The sequence below is a fragment of the Melospiza georgiana genome, chromosome 6, assembly GCF_028018845.1.
Source record: "Melospiza georgiana isolate bMelGeo1 chromosome 6, bMelGeo1.pri, whole genome shotgun sequence".
NCBI lineage: Eukaryota > Metazoa > Chordata > Aves > Passeriformes > Passerellidae > Melospiza > Melospiza georgiana.
The window spans coordinates 29,910,483-29,923,288 of record NC_080435.1 but is presented as its reverse complement, the minus strand read 5'-3'; the positions used below and the strand labels follow the sequence as shown (position 1 = coordinate 29,923,288).

The window sequence follows — 12,806 nt, the reverse complement described above, 5'->3', positions numbered from 1 at the left end:
TGTTTTCTGTCACTTAAGAGTCCTGGCTGATTTGAACAGTTGAAGGCTGAAATTTTTTCTGTGTTAGAAGTTGGAAGCTGATGGAAGGGGGTGGCAAAGAGTGACAAAATATCTTCAGCCATTTCCTTGTTTTGGGGAAGAAAAACAACCCTGTGGTTAGATTTTTGAATTTGAACAATTCTACCATTGCACTAAACAGTAATGGGATTTTCAAGTTTGGCAGTGAAAACAACAGGAAGATAATCCTAGGTGAAAAATTCTTCTATTGATATTCACACAGATCTCCAAAAACTTGTTAAGATTTCCAAGTAAAACTTCTGTGCCAGGCTCTGATGCCAAAGCTGCAAGTGCAGGATCCTGGAAAAGGATGTGTTAATTATTCTCATCTGATCCAAGAACTTGAGAGTTTTATTTTAGGCCTGGAAGGAATTGGAGGAAGAGGTAAGGCTCTTGAGGGTTAAAATGAGCATGAATATTGCAATTAAGAAATATTTTTAAATTAAAGCATGTTTCCTCCAGAACTACACTAGAACCTACAAATCCCAGTATTTAACATAAGGTTTTAGCAGGTGAAAAAGCTGTAACTCAGAACAGGCACATGTCATCTTCTCACAGCAAAGACAAAGAGGGACAACTTACCTAAGATTGGAACTACACCAATCAGTTGGACTACCAAGTCGCACAAGATGGGAAGTGGTAGGCGTAGGAGTAATTAGGCATTATTTTCTCCTGTGTGTTTTCCCTTTTGCAGTTAATTTCTCTCAGCACAGGTGTTTACTGTGTACTTTCACAAGCCAATTAAACTCAGCAACATGGCCCAAAAAAAGAGACAGAGAAAAAGCTGCATTTTTTTCTGGCATGGGAGTGTGTTCAACTGATGTGCAGAGGACAGGGAGGGACAGGAGCTCAGGGAGTGTTGGGACCCAGGACATCCCTCTGGCTGCCCAGGAGGACCCTGGCAGGGGGCTCAGAGACCTTGGCATAGAGTCACGAACACCTGTGCCTTTGATTTTAGCCCCTGGAAACAATTACCAACCTTGTGTGACGAGTTACAGGCCACAAGGGTTTGAATAGAATGATAGTGAATTTGTCACAGGGTAAAAAGTAGAATTTGGGGGATTTAGAATGGGGGTTCGAGAGGCAAGATGGAGGAATCTGGGCATGTCCTGTCTTTCTCCTTCTTGTCCTCCATCTTCTGCTGTGGTGGTGACACTTTTGGATTGGTTTAGAGTAGAGACAGACTGTCTAACACAGGTGATAGGTATTGGAAAATTATTGTAAATAAAGTATATGTAGTTCTTAGTATAAAAAGCCAACACCACCCCAAGGGCAGGGACTGTGCCACAAACCAACCTGCTGGGCAGACCTCAGCGGGTCAGAGAAAGAATGTAACAGAAAAGAGAAAATAAACAACCTTGAAAAGCAGAGCTGAGGAATCTCAACTTCTTCTTCAGTCACGGGGCTGGGAAAAAGACTTTCTAATACCTCAGGAGCCATTTCAGCAACACAAAACCCCAGAAAGGAGGTGGTGACACAGGGTAGAGCAGGGATCCTGGACCTGTCCCCTTCAGTGGCATCACTCCACTGCCTTTGTGCTCAGCTTGGCTCCTCCAGTAAACCCTCAGGAACAATGCATCACCTCCATTCCAGCTTTCTTTCCCAAAGTAACACTGGAAATGGCAACATCCAGGCCAGTAACTGAGAAATGCAGCCAGCTGACAGAGGGACACTGGAACTTGGGCCACACAGCCCCTGTGACACTCAGGAGGTCACCACACCAAGCAGGTAGGTCGTGCTGCTCCTCCTTTTTCTGTCTGTAAGACGAACAAACTCTGGATCTGCTTCCCAGGCACGCTGTGACCTCACCAGCTGCAGGTGGATGTCCCTCCAATGTGCTGCAAAGCTCTCCACCAAAATGCTGACCACCTCTTGGAAAAACCAGTCAAAGAGGCATTTCTGCTCAGGCACCCAGAGCACAATTTCAGCATTGCTGCCTCTAAATTCTGCTAAGCAGAAGCAATACTTCTGTGCTACTTTATAAGAGAGCTCTAAACATAAATTCTGTGTAATGAAATTGAATTAATTCATCTATAAAGATAATCTGTGGATGATTCGAAGGTTGTAGGGATATAGTTTAAGAAACAGAAGTCTAAATTCAAAGCAGAATTTGAACAGTAAACAGCATATAAGACATGTCCATGAACAAAATATTTTGTTTATTTCCCCAGCACTGTCTGGCTCTACCTACCTGAACAGGCCAGTGGCAGGAGAGTCTCAAAGGACAGAACCACTCTTTTGTCTGGGCCCCTGCACAAAGGCCAGCAGGTTTTACTCCTGATCATTTCCAAGGTCATTTTCTTTTTTTTTAAAGTGTCCCTAGATTACAGTTTGCTTATAAATTAAATGCCAGCAGAGGTCAGCATTCAATCCTGCTCAACCATTACCCATGTAAAAAATTCTTCATCAAAAAAAGTGAGAAGTCAAACAATATATACAAACAAAATACACACTATGTATGCTCACTCCCAAACTCACAATTAGAAGATTTAGCAATTGGAGGTCCTCTCCTTCTGAGCACTTCAGTCCCCATTGTAGAAAACAGAGTTTCCTTGGAGCTTCCTCCCCTTGTGCTCTGCCAGTCAACCCTGCTGAATGAACAGGGCCTGTGTAAGCTGAAATACCTGCAGCTCCTCACAGCCATTGAACAAGGACTGCAGGCTAAATCTAACAACTCAAAGCCTGCCCATCCCTGGCCAAATCATGTGTCTACAAATTTCCATTACGTTTCTCCATCCTAAGCACTGTTTCTTTGGTTGACTCAAGATGTGACTTAAAATGGGTAAGTATTCTGTGTCCTCCCAATTTATCTCAAAATTATTTATTGCACCTACCACTATGTCCTCCCTAATGCATGCACAGACTGACCATGTAGAGAAAAGTTTCTATTTTAATTTTTGCATAACAACCCAAGAATGTGTCTTCAATTTCCATTAAATATACAAGAATTAAAACTGTATACTTGTTTTATGTCTGACAATAGACAAGGTTTTTAAAATTACATGAAATAAAGCAGATTGTTAAAAACCATCGGCATCGTGAGACATGATACATAAATTACTTGTGAGAGAGCAACAAAGATTTGTTAGTAGAGAAATGTACTTTTAGAGAAATGCTGGAAGAGTTGTACTGTTTTTCCAAATGATCTAAGACACTACACACACTCAAAGTCTCAGAAGAAAACATTATTAAAACATACCTTGCTGCTATTCACATGCAAAAAAGAAAAACTATCGCAGAACTAAGAAAATGAGAGGTCAATGAGACCAAGTTATTCTTGCATTTTCATACTGTTTTATTCAAATTTAGTAAAGCAATATTTGGGCTTCAGCATGCTAATAACCTTCGCTTTCTCTTAGGAGAATTCAAAATATTTTGCAAATAAGTTCTGTGAAGTAAATCAGACATAGCTGCTTTTCAACTGGAGCACTTTGATTTTTAATCACCCGCTCAAAATCAGAAGGGAAAATAATATTGCAAATCCAGTGAATCACACACTGTCCACAGACACCTTGCTGTGCTATGCTCCCATCCTGAGAAGCTGTAATTTCCATTTGCATTCTGTTACTTCTGTAAGAACTCTAAAAATGAAAGGTGACGTTCTGATGTCATCTCAACATCAATCAGTAACAGCACACTGCCTTGCTGCAATAAAATTCCTTAACAATAAAAAGGAGCAAAAAAGGAACTTCTGGAAAATAAAAACATCTGCAGTAAGAAGTGGTTGAGGTTACCCTGTAGAGCAAAGCCTCACTACAGGTTTCCCTGCAGTAAACTGGAAAATGTTTTAAACCTATACAAGGTAAACAAGCTTTATACAAATCTCTAGACCCAGAACCAATAAGGTGCTTTAGATAACACCACTATGAAAATTATCAGCAGCTACTGACCTTTACAGGCATAATTCCCATCCAAAGCTTGCTCAAGTATCCAAGAGCTGAACTTGTCAGTGAAAATATTATAAAGGGATTAAAAGGCATTTTGCAGGATGACATGGCCTGCCAGAAAATAAAGTTGACCAAAAAAGCAAAAATTTACAGTTCTACGTTTTTGCTAATGGTAATAAATTACACCAAAAAACCTGTTTTTTTCTAGTACCTATGAAAAGGAAATGATCAAATTAAGTACATAGCAAAGAATTTTGGTTGCAAGCAAAAGGTGTCTCTTATCAGTTCTATACAGTTCATGTCTTTCACCTATGTAAAAAGTTATCACTTGTATTTTCAAAAAATAAGGCCTGATAGGTAAAACATAACTGGACTAATTTTTCTCCACAAGTAATTTTTGACAGACTATGAAATGATAAAAAAGTTGTTTACACACCAAGTCTAACAACTTACATCGCAAAGAGAATATAAATGAACAGTTGGCATTTTGCAGGCAAACAGCCTCCTCAGATCACATATTAAGTACAATATAAAATGATTTTCCAGTATTGGCCTATTCAGCAATTCAATGTAATGCAAGCATCAGTTCCCATTTTCCCCATTCATCCCATTGGTACATCAACAGAGGATGCTGCTAGATTATATTAGTGTACAGCTGAAATATCTGTAACATCACTAAGTAGGCATATCCAAGAATTTCAGAGACTTGCACCATCAACCATCTCTTCATCATTTCACACAGAGGAGAAAAAAAAGATTCCTATGGACACATTTTGCAGCACCCATCAATCATACCCACTTAATGCCTCAAAATCATTTCCAATGTATTTTCTTCACAAGGGTTCCACTTTCTGATAACAGCTAAATATGAGACAACACATGAACAAAAGTGAACAGGTTTTGTATGAAAACACAGAAAAAGGCATTTTACCTCTGCTCTGTTTTGCACTTCCCCTTTGCACAAGAGGTAAGAGAAGCAAAAACCACCACCTGTCTCTGCCACCTGCTTTTAGACAGCACTGGCAGACCTTGCCTCACTATGCATTATTTACTTCACTCATTTTCCTAAGAGTAATGTTGTCTGGAATTAGATTTAATGACGTTATGACTCAAACACACCATTATTAACATTTCCATAGGAAATTAAAAATTCAGTGTCTGAATGACTTTAGATAATCATCAGACTTAACAAGAAAAAGCTGACTTCCTCTGCCTAAACTCAGAAGAAACTTCTTTCCTCAATTATAACCGAGGAGATATTTAAGATGTAATGACAATTTTACAAAGGCTCAAGTAAAAATCTAATTCTTTATCATTAATGGCGAGCTAACCCCAAAAATGCCATGGATGTGGTTTTGGTAAGCCTTGGCTGCCAAGTTCCTACAGCAATTTGACATTAAATAATACCATTTTAATACAGAGTCAGCCTGAAACAATATTCGTTTATTTCAGGGACATTATTAACACAGATGAATTTGTCATTTATTAAAACAGTTATTAGAAAAGTATTTTCCCAAGATGCTGAGCATCAGCAAACATCACTGGAATGAAGATAACATGCTCAGGAAGTCTGGGAAAAAGAAAAAATATTTAAAAAAAAAATCAGATCACATGTATACATGCACCTTCAGATACCTGTTTAAACAACAAATTTAGTAGCTTAACCTCTTAATCATCTCTTTACCCAGGTTAATTCTGTGCAAAACTACTCCCAACAGTATAAAACACAAAATATGAAAACAAAACCTGCAGATACCTCCCATGCTCTACCTCTGATCTTCAATCGCTGGTAATATTCTGTGTGATAGAAAAAAAGTCTGCATTTCTGTTTGCAAACTCAAATTCAAATATTTAATAAGAAAGCTTAGCCAAAAGGCTGACTAAAGACACACAGTACTAGATGAGGAGGAAATGAGTAGCTACATATATTAATTATCACCCTTTCTGAGAACACAGGCTCACTCAAGTTAAAATTTAAAGGGCTTAGATTACTTTCTGGTGAATTTTATTAGTTTTCCCCAAGAGGTGCAAAGACTAATGCTGTCACAACAGCCAAGGAGAGCATACACAGCGTCACTGCAAGCTGAGTCACCCCAAAGCACTGAATCTTGCTTTATTATAACATAGCATCTTAAACAGCCTCCTGAAGGGCTGTCATTTGTTATGTGTAGAGCAGGAACAGCAAACGAACCCAGCACCACCACCAAAGCAGATGTGCACATCTGCAGAGCTGTTTGCAGCAGGCAGCCCCTGCTCCCTTGCTGGTCTCTCTGGATAGAGCAGCTGCAGGCTGTCCTTCCTTCCTCTACTGCCACAGAGAAAGATGCAGAAGCAAGCTGGTGAGAGGTCTTCTGCTTGTGGCTGCTGGTGACATTTGGGTATGCCTCCAGAGAGCCGGGATGCGGCTGGGGAGATGGGGAGGTCAGGCAGATGTGCAAGAACTACAACCTGAACATTCTTTTCTCTGCAGCTGTAGCCATCAACTTACTCTTCCTCTCATCCAAGTATTCTAGTTACTTCCTCTCTGAAGACCTAATTCTGGAAGGATAAAAAAAGTAAAATCTGAAGGGACTTCTTCAGCATGCCTCATTCATACCCTGCCATCAGTCAGCTCCAAACCCACGGACATGTTTAATTTCCTGGTACCACAGTCTCATCACTCAGCAGTACCAGCTTCAACACAGAGAGCAGTCATGCAGTGCTCTCAGATAAATCACACACGTTTTCAGTCACCTGCCAATATGGAATTTAAATGCCTGTACTTTTGGAGGGCCCACTAGGGAAGTCAGTAAAACAAGCAGTTGAGGAGCGAGACCTCCTCTGCCTCCTCAACTGGCAAGCTGTTCCTGAGTATCACCTCCTGTCCTGTTCTCTTCCCAGTCCCCTTCTGTCCTCTCTCATGCTGAGATGGCACTCACACAGGTGCAGATACTGTAAAACACACATGACATTTGTTGCCATTACACTGTCCAATAACACTCCTTCTCCCTCAGCACATTTTGTTTTGCCTGCATGTCACAGCAGAGAGCAATTGGTACAAAGTCAAGGAACGTAAGCAAATGGGGTCTGCTTTTCCAAATCTGCATGCATACACTACCATTGCAAAAACAGACAGTATCAGTATTTAAAATAATAAATACCTGAAGCACTATCTCTTGCACATCTTAGTCAAAACTATTTTGAGAATGTTTTCCAATTTCATGCACTAACTTCAAATGCTAACTTCACTAAAATCATCCCTCTTGAAGTATGATTTTAGCCAAGTATTTTAAACAGTGCTATCTGATGAGAATCCATTTAACTTTCTTCTAAGTAGACACATCCAAAAATAAAGATATTTTGCATAGATACACATTCTATTGCATGGACATTTTATTACACACTTCCACACACGGCTGTGATCTGAAGCCTGGCTAGCCACTTCTGTAAATTTACAGTATGTGCAGCCAGGACATCAGGCAAGGTAAGAGTGACAGAAAAAATACACAGGAACTACATGATCAACTGAAACAACTCTCAATATGCCCCAGCAACACCCAAGCACCACAGGAAAAAAGTATGTTCTGGAATTCCTAGAGTATTTTCAGAATTACTCTATGTTAATTTATTGACTCGCAAGTTTCTCTTACTTCCTTTTTTACAACAATCACTACAAGGCTCACTGTGCTGCTGACAGAGAAAAATTAGCCAAAAAAATTTGCGTATGGAAAGATATTTTCAGCATGCTTCCCATAAAAAATAGTGGTTTCTACAATAAAGAACATTATGCAATTTGGCTGCTTTATGTCACCTTATTCATTTTACAAGTCCAGTGAAAAACAGGCTAAAACAATAAAAATTTTTACTACATCCACGTGTCTGTAGTGCTTTTCCAAAACAAGTATTTAATAATTTACCTCATGATGCAACTAATATTCCCTTCCAAACTTGGTATTTTGGCTGCACTTTACCAAGCACTCATACAACCTGAGAAGTCAGAATTAATTTTTCCAGATCCCTTTTCAATTCCTCTTTACTTTGGGCACCCAGCAGAAAAGTTCAGTTTTGAGCACCTCTAGCATAAATGGCTCACTCCAGTTAGAAGTGACTTGCAGATGGCTTGGGAGGTGCTGTGAGAAGCCTGGTCACCAGCACCACCTTGTAACTATTTATACAGCACAACACTTGGAAAGCTTTGCCACAGAACAGAAGTCCCCTCTGCAGGGTGCTGCACAGAGAAAGGTTAGTTCTGCCTTCCACTTGGTACAAGGCAGAGGGAATACTGATGTATGGACAATACACAGAAAGTAAGAGAACAATTCCAGAAGTGACTCTGCTTTCTCCCAGCAGCAGTGTCCCTCGGCTTCCTTCAGGTGTGTTCTATTGCCTGATTAGCTCTGCAGAAAAGGAAGGAAACAACCATGCTCCAGATCAAAACCCAAGAGTAGCAACAGAACCTCCAGGATGTGCAAAGCTGCCTTCAAACCTGAACCCCAGAGCTCCAGCAGAACCTCACTCACAACAAAACAACGTCTGGCTGGCAGCAGTGTCTTTTCCTGTTATTTTACAAGTCCATGCTCAGACTCCTTCTGAAAAGAGAATAATTTGATGTTTGGATGTACGAAAATAGTAACTATCCTGAAAACAAAGCAGTATGTACCTGAAAGAGTGAAAGGAGAGCTCATGGCAAAGCTGCATGTTCTCAGGAAATACTTGTCTCTTTCTGGAAACCAACACATGACTTCCAAGACAAAGAAATAATAACACAGGGACACACACATGATTTCCAAGAAAATAAAATAACAACATGGGGACCAACACGTGATTTCCAAGAAAGAGAAATAGTAACACAGGGAACCAACACAGGGAACCAACACATGACTTCCAAGACAAAGAAATAATAACACAGGGACACACACATGATTTCCAAGAAAATAAAATAACACAGGGACCAACACATGATTTCCAAGACAAAGAGGATACCTCCTTCAATGAATGCCAAGTAGCAAAAATAATCTGAATAACATCATGGAGAATCAAAAGGGAAATACCCCAGTAAGTCCTGGCTAACTCAAGATGATGTCAGATGAGATCTCTTTGTGGAAAATTATCTGCCTTCTTGTTTTTTTTATACAAATTAACATCATGAAGTAAAATAATCATCTACTATTAATGGCTTAACCACTCAAACACTGGAGGAAATGGAAAGGTCTCATTCATTATTTCTCACCTCAAGTTTGACCACCTACCATTTCATTTACAGATACTAAAAAAAGCCCAGCTTCTAGAACTATCATAAAGCAAATCATACTAGCAGAGCTTATAGTATCTCCATTATAGTCTCTTCTAGATCATACTCAATCATGGATAAAATCAATCACATAAAACCATAGATGTCATCAGGTTACAGGCTTCCCCATATAATCTGAATAGGGTATAATATTTGCTTCTCTTCTAGTTGGAGTTTAAAGTTTATATATAGAAGTATTTGTTGGTGGAGCAATATAATTTCCTAGAGCTTTGCAACTCAAAAACCTTGAAGATTCTCATAAGAACAGTTACAATTTCAGAGTTTCATCCTCTGGCATTCATATTAGAACTCATTACTATTGAAGTTATTTTACTTAACATTATGTTAAGTAAAGCCACAGTATGTGGAAAAGATCCACATCTCTAGTTAAAATAAACATGAGTATTGCAAAGGAAAAAAATAGGAAAAAGTAGGTTGAAAACTGGGGAAACATGCTTCTGGATGTCCAAACATTGATTCAAAATAGGTTTGGTTCTTTAAGAGAACAGAGAATTGTCCAGACTACTGCAAAACCACTGGTCAGGTACTTGCAAACAACACCCATGGACTGAGAAGACGGAAATGTAGTGTAATCAATACAGTAAACTTAAAGAGGAAATTACTTATGTGTGGACTGAGTGCAACAGACTTTTCATTGAGCAGTGAGGTGGATTGGTGAAATCTAATTGGTAGTCCTGGCTTCAAAGACAGAACTACTACAGGGACTTGGTGAAACAAGGCAATAAATGAGGATTCAAAGATAAATAGAAGTATTATTGCTCCAACTCCTGACACACAGATTCCCCAAAGGAGACAGTCAACAAGAATATTCAGTGGGAGGGCACTAACATCTTTATCTCAGTGGTGACTCACACTTAAGTAACATTTCCTTTCCTAAGAACCTCTGGAAGTTAAATGAAAATCCCATTCAGTGACCATAACTATAGAGAGAACATCATCTTTCTAATTAGATTTTTTTATATTGGTACCTCCATGTCTTAAGACACAAGAACCAGAGGCCCAAATCAGCTATTTTATAACAAAGAATATAACTCTATTAAAGCTGAGCAAAGGAAATCTTTATGTGTGAGGAGAGAATAAGGCAGAAAAACTGAATTCCAGATCAGAGCACTGCGTTTCCTGCCCACAAAACAAAGTGTTCATAGACTTCCTGTCATGACTATAACCTTAAAAATATAAATTTCTGTGACCCTCCCAGTTGACATGCATGTTAGCACAAACTGATTACCACCACTAGGGTTAGTGAGGAACTGTCTCAACCTGTGTTTAGACTTTCGGTGACACTAGCAAAACTCAGCTGACACATTGCATCCTTTTGCACACTGCTTATTTTTCAAGGCTTTAGACAGTGCTGTGAATACATGCAAAAAAAGAAAACCAGAAGTGCAGAACAGTTTGCAGTTGCAGTCCTGCTGAACAGGTTGGCAGCATTACAAATGCTTGTGTTTGAGGTAAACACACTTGGGCTCTCTTATAGCAGTCATAAGTAGTTCACTACCAGTTTAGGAATCTGAAAAACCTGTACACACAGACCTGAAAAAAATCCCACCCCATAATAAGCTATTTTACAACCATAAATATTTAAATTAGAAAAAGTCTTGATGGGCAGTAATAGTTACTCTCCACAGTTCATAACCTTGGAGAATTTCTTTTACAAGTTCTGTTGCCAAATAAGATTTTCTACATCAGCAAAGAGAGTCTAATGGATACTGACTTCATCAGGCTCTTCTTATCAAAGTCAAAATTTACACAACTGGAAAAAATATTTCACACAGTGTATCAGTTTATGTGTTCATTTAACGTGTGAAAATGTCATCACAGTTCTGACATCACAATGAAATCTGAACTCCAAGTTCCTTACATATTTCTCTAATTTAGGTGTCTTCAACAGCAGAACACATGCAATTAGAGCAATTTGCATGCTAATGTGTATCAACACTATTTGCATTTTCAGTGCTTCTTCAAAGACTTAAAATTGATACACAAGGCAATACAACAAGATTTGACTCCAAATTTTTGATCACTAAATCCACCTCAAACTTGCTGTATCATTTTGCCACTGTTGGACCATGCTGTTCCCAAATAAAAATATCACACTTGGACCTTTCTACTTCTGTGCCTATTGTTCCACTCTTTGTAGCAAAACTGATAACTGTGAAGGCAGTAAACTTGAGGCAGCTCTTCAGTTTCCCATTTCTGGACAGTTTGTTCCTCTAGTAAACATTGATAACCCTAAACTAGTAAGGTTCTATGAACCTAAGATAAGCACTAAAATCACAGATCAAAGTACCTGAAATGTAAATGTTATTTAAGAATTTACATTATTCAAGAAATCCTTTCACGTCAATACTAAGACCACCCAGACAAAAAATTTCCCTGGGTATAATTTTTTTTCCATTTTTTTTCAGGTGTTACCATTTACTACCCCAGATACCAAAAGCAGAGCACTCACAGTACCACCCAAACCAGAAGGCTTGAAACAGGTTCTCCATGCCAATGAGGCTAAACAATTTTTAAAACTTACATACTTACAACCTCTTATCCAGGAGGAAGAGGGCTCTTCAAAAACTGATGAGATAACCACACATGAGAACTCTCCTCTGAGTTATTTACATAACCTTAAGAACACACAAGTGCAACTCAGAAAGACAAGCACAAAAGCAACAGAAGAGTCAAATATGACAGATTTAATAAACACCACCTACCTGGGGATTCAGGCACACAGACACCAGAATTTTATTAGTTTGAATACAGAGTTTCAATGTGAACTTCAAAACAATTAAGAACCTTTGAAGGATACAGCTGATTGTTTAAGAACATCCCTTTATTCCTCTAAACAAAAGTCCACACTCCACGAATTTTTCTGCTGCACAGTTAATGGATCAGAGATGTCAATTAATCATTTAACTCACCTGACCAGGCTGAGGGGATAAACAATTAACAACCTCCTCCAGCATCACTGGTATGTGCAATCTTCCAGAATCACTGTTCTCTGTATTTTGAGGCAGCTCTTCAGATTCACATTTCTGGACAGTTTGTTCCTGTGACTCAGAGTCAGAAAGCTTTTGTGATGAAGAATGGATCCTTCTGGCCAAACCAGCCACATTTACTGAGTTCAGTTTCAACTTACTCAGAAACAAACATTTGCAAAGTTGGCACAGATTTTGAGGTACCATTTTGGAGTTGATCAGCCTAGAAGAGCAGTAGATGTTGGGAATTACTTTCAAACAAATATTTGTTTAAATAACATAGAGGAAATGCTATAGGCAAAGCTATACACATTCCAAGTTGGGCAGCTTTATAATTATGTCACATCAGCAAAATGTTCCCAGAACTTAGATTATCCACAAATCAATCATGTTCAAGCAGTGAGCAGATTCTTTTCACCATCAGATTTTACTTTTGTTGAATTGCCCTTGCCAGAGGCTACCAATACTTTGCCCGCATAAGGATATGCTGAGAAAGTTACTCTGCTGATCATTTAGGCTTTAACAGGGCAGTAATTCCCCCACCTTCAATTTGAAAGTGCACATGGCTAACTTTGAGCAGAGACACAGATGTGTGCTTTGCAA

General features: G+C 39.0%; 1 protein-coding gene across 1 annotated transcript in view; it reads right to left on the bottom strand.

The window, feature by feature from the left end:
* Positions 1 to 12,516, bottom strand: part of METTL15 (methyltransferase 15, mitochondrial 12S rRNA N4-cytidine) — an 80,569-nt gene extending 68,053 nt beyond the window's left edge. Inside the window, 2 exon segments of the mRNA XM_058026410.1 lie at positions 12,147 to 12,465; positions 12,467 to 12,516. Of these exon segments, the coding sequence (XP_057882393.1) occupies positions 12,147 to 12,465; positions 12,467 to 12,516 (369 nt within the window).
* Between the last annotated feature and the right edge of the window lie 290 nt (positions 12,517 to 12,806).